The sequence below is a fragment of the Eretmochelys imbricata genome, chromosome 6 (assembly GCF_965152235.1).
Source record: "Eretmochelys imbricata isolate rEreImb1 chromosome 6, rEreImb1.hap1, whole genome shotgun sequence".
Classification (NCBI taxonomy): Eukaryota; Metazoa; Chordata; order Testudines; family Cheloniidae; genus Eretmochelys; species Eretmochelys imbricata.
Genome location: NC_135577.1, coordinates 11722926 through 11732288, shown reverse-complemented (window position 1 = coordinate 11732288; position 9363 = coordinate 11722926). Strand labels below are relative to the sequence as shown.

At 53.5% G+C, this 9363-nt stretch overlaps 1 protein-coding gene across 1 annotated transcript; it reads right to left on the bottom strand.

Annotated features, from left to right (window-relative positions):
- Positions 1–3803: 3803 nt before the first annotated feature.
- LOC144267146 (glycine N-acyltransferase-like protein 3) lies at positions 3804–8461 on the bottom strand. The gene is made up of 6 exons (XM_077820861.1): positions 8401–8461; positions 8151–8284; positions 7120–7227; positions 6063–6183; positions 5562–5682; positions 3804–4260 (listed from the first exon to the last, which is right to left on the bottom strand). The coding sequence occupies exons 2-6, from the start codon at positions 8226–8228 to the stop codon at positions 3804–3806; spliced, it is 885 nt and encodes a 294-aa protein (XP_077676987.1). The 5' UTR covers positions 8229–8284; positions 8401–8461.
- Positions 8462–9363: the final 902 nt, after the last annotated feature.

The following is a 9363-nucleotide window of genomic DNA, read 5'->3' as shown; positions in this document are numbered from 1 at the left end:
CTAGTGACAGAGGATGTGGAAAAAGCTAATGTACTCAATGCTTTTTTTGCCTCTGTCTTCACAAACAAGGTCAGCTCCCAGAGTACTGCACTGGGCAGCATAGTATAGGGAGGAGGTGACCAGCCCTCTGTGGAGAAAGAAGTGGTTCGGGACTATTTAGAAAAGCTGGATGAGCACAAGTCCAAGGGGCCGGATGCGCTGTATCTGAGAGTGCTAAAGGAGCTGGCAGATGTGATTGCAGAGCCATTGGCCATTATCTTTGAAAACTCATGGCGATCGGGGGAGATCCCAGATGATTGGAAAAAGGCTAATGTAGTGCCCATCTTTAAAAAGGGAAGGAGGAGGATCCGGGGAACTACAGGCCGGCCAGCCTCACCTCAGTCCCTGGAAAAATCATGGAGCAGGTGCTCAAGGAATCCATTTTGAAGCACTTAGAGGAGAGGAAAGTGATCAGGAACAGTCAGCATGGATTCACCAAGGAAAAGTCATGCCTGACTCACCGAATTGCCTTCTATGATGAGATAACTGGCTCTGTGGATAAGGGGAAAGCAGTGGACATGTTATTCCTTGTCTTTAGCAAAGCTTTTGATACAATCATAGAATCAGAGAATATCAGGGCTGGAAGGGACCTCAGGAGGTCCTGCTCAAAGCAGGACCAATCCCCAACTAAACCATCCCAGCCAGGGCTTTGTCAAGCCTGACCTTAAAAATATCTAAGGAAGGAGATTCCACCACCTCCCTAGGTAACGCATTCCAGTGTTTCACCACCCTCCGAGTGAAAAAGTTTTTCCTAATATCCAACCTAAACCTCCCCCACTGCAACTTGAGACCATTATTGCTTGTTCTGTCATCAGCTATCACTGAGAACAGTCTAGATCCATCCTGTTTGGAACCCCCTTTCGGGTAGTTGAAAGCAGCTATCAAATCCCCCCTCATTCTTCTCTTCTGCAGACTAAACAATCCCAGTTCCCTCAGCCTCTCCTCATGAATCATGTGTTCCAGTCCCCTAATCATTTTTGATGCCCTCCGCTGGACTCTTTCCAATTTTTCCACATCCTTCTTGTCGTGTGGGGCCCAAAACTGGACACAGTACTCCAGATGAGGCCTCACCAATGTCGAATAGAGGGGAACGATCACGTCCCTCGATCTGCTGGCAATGCCCCTACTTATACATCCCAAAATGCCATTGGCTTTCTTGGCATCAAGGGCACACTGTTGACTCATATCCAGCTTCTCGTTTACTATAACCCCTTGGTCCTTTTCTGCAGAACTGCTGCCGAGCCATTCGGCCCAGAGTCTGTAGCGGTGCATTGGATTCTTCCGTCCTAAGTGCAGGACTCTGCACTTGTCCTTGTTGAACCTCATCAGATTTCTTTTGGCCCAATCCTCTAATTTGTCTAGGGCCCTCCGTAGCCTATCCCTACCCTCCAGCGTATCTACCTCTCCTCCCAGTTTAGTGTCATCTGCAAACTTGCTGAGGGTGCAATCCACACCATCCTCCAGATCATTTATGAAGATATTGAACAAAACCGGCCCCAGGACCGACCCTTGGGCACTCCACTTGATACCGGATGCCAACTAGACATGGAACTCTTGATCACTACCCGTTGAGCCCGACAATCTAGCCAACTTTCTATCCACCTTATAGTCCATTCATCTAGTCCATACTTCTTTAACTTGCTGGCAAGAATACTGTGGGAGACCTATCAAAAGCTTTGCTAAAGTCAAGGAACAGCATGTCCACCGCTTTCCCCTCATCCACAGAGCCAGTTATCTCGTCATAGAAGGCAATTAGATTAGTCAGGCATGATTTGCCCTTGGTGAATCCATGCTGACTGTTCCTCTAAGTGCTTCAGAATTGATTCCTTGAAGACCTGCTCCATGATTTTTCCAGCGACTGAGGTGATGAATGTGCCAATGCAAATGGGCATCAAGTTTTAAGTCGTTATGTGCGTTACCTTGATGTCAGGGGTAGGCCCGTAGATGCATTTCTAGATGTTCAAGTTATAGAAAACACATCGGCTGCATCTGTGACAACCCACATCTTAGAAGAGTTAAATGCTTGTCAATTGGACCCCAAACAGATGGCTGCTTGTGCATTTGATGGAGCTGCAAACTTCTCTAGAAGACATGGTGGAGCACAAGCTTTGCTCAGAGAAAAGTGTAACCCTAGTCTCTCCTATGCACACTGCGGAGGCCATCTTCTCCAACTAGCACTAGTACAAGCTGCAGAATCTTCAAAAGACATTAAAAAAGCTATAAATTTAATGTCTTCATTATATTCTTTTTTCAGCAAGAGTCCAAAAAGACTGAATATCTTGGAAAATATAGAAGATAGACTGGGACTGAAGTTCAAATTAGTCCAACCTGGGAAAACCTGCTGGCTTTCTCATGAGCGAGCCTTGGCTGTTGTCTTAAAATTACTCAAGCCGTTATTACTGGCTTTGGAAAGTATCTACCAAGATGGGATGGATCTAAGAAGTGAGGCTGGTGGATTACTTTTGCTACTACGTTCAGAGAAGACTATTGCCATTCTCTCTCTTGTAGTCTACTGTTGAAACCACCTGGGTCATTAAACAATGCCATCCGGGCATCTGCTACAACAGTAGTAGATCTTTGTCCATCAATAGAAACTACATTTGGATCAATCAGAGAGCTATCCATTGAAAAAATACTGGAAGAAGCCAAGACTTCAGTCCAGAAGTTGACTGATGAAGGCATTTATACTGAATCCTTAAGTGAAGAAGACAAGAAGTGTTTGTTAAGACAACTGAAAAAGTACACAAACTTGATTCTTAAAAATCTACAACAGAGACTTCTAGATTCTACTCAACTTCTGCGTAGTTTTTACAGATCCCTGTCTTATAAAACACCGACAGTTGAGTGGAGTGAGATGCTACCAGCAATGGGCCTGCCATGTGCTCAGGACAGAATAGAGAATTTGAACACAGAGTGGAATATCATACGACGAATAAATGAAGATTTGGCTTCAACTTCTTTTTTATCATCACTAGTGGCTCAACCCGATCTTTGTGATCTGTTTCCTGGGCTGAAAGAAGTAGGAATTCATCTTTTGCTACTCCCAGTCACAACAGCTACAGTTCTTTTTCATCATTGAATAGCATTTTGTGTTCTGAAAGAAGTCGCCTTCTGCCTGATCATGTGAATGAACTGCTGAGCATATCAATTGAAGGAATGGAAGTACCGGACACATGAGAAGCCGCCAAAGATGAACGCATTGCATTCAAGAAATTCATTAACAGAGTTGTGGAAAATTATAACAAGAAACCAAGAAGGATGTAGATGTAGTGCTTCATAGAAGGCTTGAGTAGCCAACTTTAATTTGTGTGATGATTTTAAAACATGAGTTAAATCTAATAAAATGGTCATGAAACATTTTTCAGTTTTTACTATGGTGCCATACAGCCCACCTTCACCCTCATAGTCTCACCCCTCATCGGCCCTGACACCCCCCCCCCCGTAAATTCAAACACCCCCCCAATTTCAATTCCTGGGGAAACCACTGGATGGGGGTGCTGTGTGTATGGGTCTGGGGGGATAGGCTCCACCAAGAAGGGCAGGTTATGGGGCTCGGGAGAGTAGGACAGACCCTGTAAAGCTGGGTACAGGGCTGTGAGGGAGGGCAAGGCCTTTGGGGATGAGGGTAGCAGATTCCTTGTGAGGCTGGAGCTGGGAGATGTTATTGGTTCCACGAGTAACTGATCTCCAGACTCCCACACCCCCCTCCCTTGGCTTCCGTTAGTCCCAGCCTGGCAGGTCCTCTGGGTGGCTGGGCTGGGGACTCATGCGGGGGCTGTGCCCGGGGCTGGGCTGGGGATTAACGTGGGGGTTCTGTGCAGTGCTGCGTTGTGGAGGATGAAGTGGCACAAGTTGGGCTGGCGCTGGAAGCTCTGCCTCTCCTGCAGCCTCTGCATGGGGTAGTTGTCCACGGCCACGTGGCCGTAGCTGGGATAGCCTAGTGCGTGCAACCGCTTGGCTATCAAGTTGTTAAGCACCCCATTGTAACCGCGTCCCCGGTGCTCGGGCATAGTGACGCTACGCCCCATGGCACCATATGGGTCTGAAACAGTCCAGCTGAGAAGGTGGCCAGCAGAGTCTAGGAGGCAGAAACTGGGGAAGTGGCGGATCAGTCTTTCCAGGAACCTCTTGCTGTACTTGTTTCCCCCATAGGGCCACATCTCATTCATCAGGTCGAGGTGGGAGACATCCAGGGTCGACAACCTCACAGCCGGGTCTAGTCTGGGGAGGCAGAGAGCAGCAGGGCCAAGCCCCAAGGGTTAGCGATCGCGAATTAGACCCCAACATCATGAGATTGGCCCTAATATCGTGAGGTTTTTTTAAAAAGATGACTGTGATTGCTGGTCTCCCTTGATAGCTGAACTCCCTCGACACCTGGTTGTGACAGTGTTATCAACAGTCCCAGATTTATTATGGTGATTTGGGATCTTCTGCCCAGCAATTAATTCTGCCCCATCAGTTCTGTTCCCAGCCAGGTGCCCATCAACTCTTCCTAGCCCCCCCAGCCTCCCTTCTGCTCCTCCTGGTGTTGTTCTGCCCCCTCCCAATCCAGTGGGGGCTGCAGCGGGCTCCCCTCTTCCCCTCCCAGGCCAGGTGTTCCTGGGATGGGGGCAACATGTGCGCCATCCTGTCCCCATTTCTCACAGGCTCAGGGCTGGGGCAGGGAGTTGGGGAGTGGGACCAGGTGCAGGGTACAGCTTCCGGGAGGGAGTTTGGGTGTGGGAGGGGGTGGGGAGAGGGAGTGGAGCCATCCTGAGATGCTGAGCAATTCCTGCTCCCTCCTTCCCTTCTGTGAGAAAGGTGTCACATTACTGCAGGGAGTGGGGGGAAGGAGATCTTACTGCAGGAGCTCTGATTGGCTGCTCTTCCCCAGGAGGTCTCCGAGACACACAGGCAGGGGGGAATTCCCATGTAGGTGATTGTAAGATGGGCTGCCCAGTGAAACTCCTGGGACTCAGGAGAGGGGATTGCTAAAGCCAAGTGGAGGAGGGAAATGGCTGGCTCAGAGGGTGGGGAGTGGGACACGGGGCCTTTCCCCACTAACCCACACTGCCTAATGTCCCTTTGGCCAGGTGAGACATGGTGTAGGGATGGGGGGAGCACGGCCTCTCGCTGCCTAAACCCTGCCAGGGCTGGCTGATTGCAGAAGTGCCTGGTCCCCAGGGGCCACGGATGGGGTCCCATGGTGGCACAGAAGCCATTTGCATCAGGGTTTCCTGGCAGAGGCTGGGGCCCTGTGCAGGAGCTGAACAGGGATCTCCCTCCCCATGGTTGTCCCCACCCCATGGCTACGCTCCCCAGTCCCTGCAAGGTCCCTGAAGGAGGTTAGGCTCAGTGCCAACCTACAGGGTTTATACTGCTGGCAATAGGACCCCAGTGCCCCAGGTCCTGCACGGGTAATAGCCAACCACATCTTAGGCATCCCAGCACCATACTGGCCAATTCCCTCACCGTGCAGACTGTCCCCTTCTCTACCAACCCCACCCCTCCCATGGGGCCCTCTGGCGCAAGCAGACACTGACTGGATTTCAGGCAAGGTGTTGGGATCTGGGTGAAAATAAGTGAAGCAGCGGAACACCTCCAGCTTGACCCCTTTAGTGTTGGCGATGTCCCTCGAGGCCTCGTAGAGCCCGTCCCGGAGCCCTGCAGGGGGCAGCAACGGGCCATGAGCAGTGGGGACAGGGACTGAATGGTGGTGACAAAAGGGCCCATATGTGTGGGGAGCCCAGCCTGGGACAGGGGGCAGGAGGGGCAGGAGTCTGAGCTTCCAAATCTACCAGCCCCAGGCCTCAGGGAGAAGGATGTGGTCAGGTGATCTGATCTCAGCCCAGCACTGGCAAGGGGCTACCCCATAAGTACCTGCCCTGCACAGGGCTCATGGCAGCAGCCTTGCAGCCTGGGGGAGGGGCAGTGGAGGGCTTTGGGGCTGGCACGGTAGGGCAGGATCCTGGAGTTGGGCCCACGCAGGATTTATATGCTCAGTCTTTGTGGTGCTCTCCCTGGTGCTGTGAGGCCCACATTACCGTGGATACAGAAGGCCTGGTTCCAGTTGACGGCGCTGCCCAGCAGGGCCCTGTAGGCACCCAGGTCCCGGTAGTATGCCGCGTACATGTTGGTGTAGAAATCAGAGTCATCCAATGCCACCTGCCAGGGGAGACATGGAGCCAAGAAGTGGAAACTCCTAATGGAATGACTGATCTGCCTGCCCCCCGCTCCCGAGCCAGCCAGTCCCCTGCTTGGGGGCCCCCTAGAAGGGAAAGGCCCCAAATCCCAATCCCAGCCCTCCCTGAGACAGTTTGGCTCCCAACCTGCGGTTCCCCAGTGCAGAGTTTCTCAAAACTGTGGGTCGGGACCCAAAAATGGGTTGCCAGAATATTTCAAAGGGTCCCATGGCAGCTCCTGTGGCTACTGTCCCATGGCGCTGGCTGGACTCGGCTCCCTGCTCCAGGCACTGCAACATCTGGGGTCCTGGTGGCATTCAGGTTTGGCCCAGCCACCATGACAATGGGAGTCTGGGTAGGCCAAATTTGAGTGAGTGGTACTGCAGCCCCATGAGCCAGGGCACAACTCCACTCTCACAAATTTGGTCCAGTTAGGGGGGCGGGATCAAACCTGAGCGGCACTGAAACCCCAGCGGTTGCAATGGCCAGAGCAATGAGCCTAGCCCAGCCAGCCCCACACCACGGGAGCTGCTATTGTGGGGTGAGTGCTGGGCAGGACCCAACCCCCCACAGGGGGCAGAATCCAACAGAAACCACCCTGGGACCTCCACGCCCAGACTATTTACTGCATCACAATAGGCCATAAACAGTTACGAATGGGTCCTAAGCCCCAAAAGGTTGAGAACTACTGCTGTAAAATGGAAAGGTCCCTAATCCCAATCCCTGCCCCCCCAAACCAGTTTGGTCCGCGCCCTGGGGCCACCTAGAGGGGAAAGGACCTGAATCCCAATTCCTGCCCCCGACCTAGCCTGGCCCCCACACCATGGCCCACCTAGAGGGGAAAGGCCCCAGGTCCCACTCCCCAACACCCGAGAAAGCCAGATCACCCAGGTGCAGCGCAGTGGCTGAGGGGCAGCACCTCTTTGCGTGGCCGTGTGAGGACGGCTTTGAACTCAGGCCACGAATCCACCAGAACCTCCTGTGCTGCCGGGTTCCCACAATTTATGGTCATCACGGCGCCATGGACCTGCCAGTGACATGGATGTGGTGACGGTTAGAGCTGGGGGCAGGGCAGCAATTCCAGCTCTCACGACTCTGTCAGGAGCCTCCCAATGTTTACCGGGCGGTTTCAGCATCTCGTGATCTTCTGCACCATGGCAGTTTTTTGCCCTTCTTCAAAATGGCCACCCTCTCCCATCCCTGCCAATGGGGCTGACACCACAGGCTTCCCTTAGTCAAGATGACTACCACTTCACAACGATTTCAGTTGGCCGAGGCCAGGGAAGATGGTGGTCTCCTGCCCCCTCCCGCTGGGGTTACTCTCCTGATTTTTGGTGTCTGACCCCTGATTTGTGGCCCTGGGCTGGTATCATAGGGGAGACCCTGACCGTGGCTGGGTTAGGGTTGTCAGGCATCTGGTTTTCATGGACCTTGGCAGCTCCAGTCAGCACCGCTGGCCAGGTTGGTAAAAGTCCAGTCGGTGGCACAGTGGGACTAAGGCAGAAAGTTGGCAGCCTTAGGTCAGGTGTGTCGGGGGAGGGGGATTGAAGGGGCTGGTGACCCGCCACAGACACTAGAGCCATGTGATGGGCATACAGTCATGGAGGGAGCCACAGCTACCCAACTCTCTGATTGGCTGGCACGGGGCCAACCTGCCCTGTGATTGGCTGGGGAAGTCCCGCCAGCTACGCTGGATGAGTCGCAGGAATTGGTGCTGGGTTTGGACTGTGGGAGACACAAGGAGCGAGGTAGGAGTGGGTGGCCAGGAGAACTGAGCAGCCAGTGCCTGCGGGGAGTCTGCCCCTCCAACCTGCTCTCTAACCCATCTCCCAGGGGAGTCAGAGGGACCTTCCCCTGCTCTCTGCTCCATGGGTGGGGCAGGGGTGGGGGGTTGAGTCCCATCCCGGGGGGGGGGGGGGCGGGCAGTGGGGCTAGACACAGCCATGTCACCTGCAACGTCTCAGGCAGGCGCCTCCATAGTGTCGCCTCCAGCTGCTGCAGCTTGGAGGAGCAGCTCAGGATCAGCATCTCTGTCAGGATGGGCCCTTGGCAGCTTCCCGGGAATGTGATGTAGGGGACACCTGGGAGGAGGGGAGAAGAGAAACCCTTCAGTTATGTGTGTCTATCCCCACACCCCCAAGTGACCCCAGAAGCAGGCAGGGTGTCTGCAACCTCCAATCTCTACAATAACAAACCTACAATAGGGTGCAGCCACTGTGTTCACCAGAGACCCTACAATAACAATCCCTGTCTGTGGCCCCAGCAATGCCAGGGCTGGTCTGTGCAGGGCTAGGGTCGCCCAACTAGCTTCCACTCACCTGGGCAGTCTCTGTGCTAGGGTAACGAGCAGTCCTGGAGAAGGCAGTGCGGTCCCGTCTCCACTGAATCTCTCCCTTGAGGACTGCTCCAGCCTCTTAACCCTGAGTGAATGAACCATTAACAGAGCCTGTGGCTGGCCCTGAGCCGGGGGCACCTCCCTGAAGTCACAAGGCACGATCAGGCTCCTTCCATGGGCAGTGAGGGGTGAAATGATTTCCTGGGGCCAGTGTAGTAAAATTCTGAGGAAACATGAGCACAGCCAGAAGTGGGCCATGGGCTTTGATAGAGGGTTCTGCTGGGATGGGAGCCTCCAGTCTGGGCACCTCTCCTTGGCTGCATCCTTCCCTCTGGCCTGTGTCTCTCCCAGCCCTGTCCCCCGAGGCATGTGTGCCCTACACTCTGTGCTTGTTTTGCCTATGCAGGGGCTGGGATTTCACATGGGTCCCTCTCAGGTTTGGGGAGGGGTCATGGGGTCCAGGCTGGGCAGGTTTCACCTACCAAAAGATGGAAGCCCTCTGGGATGTGGCTGTCATGGTTCATTACCCGCCGGGAGCAATGCAATCAGTATCTGTCACGACCTAGCGTCATATTTATTAATTAGCTGGAATCCAGCATCAGAGAATCCGAGCTGAAGGCAGAGGCCATGGTGGCCCAGCAACTCTGTGGGATCCACCTTGATTCGCCCTCCTTTTGTCTCTGCATCTCCATGTGAGTTCCTGGGATGCTGAGTCTCTGGGGTTCTCACAAACACAGTCACCTCCCTCGCACCCCGTGTCTTTGTTCCAAGCTGCAGCAGAGCTGTGTCCATGTCTCCTGCTCCCTTGTGTGCTAAGTCACTGGCAAA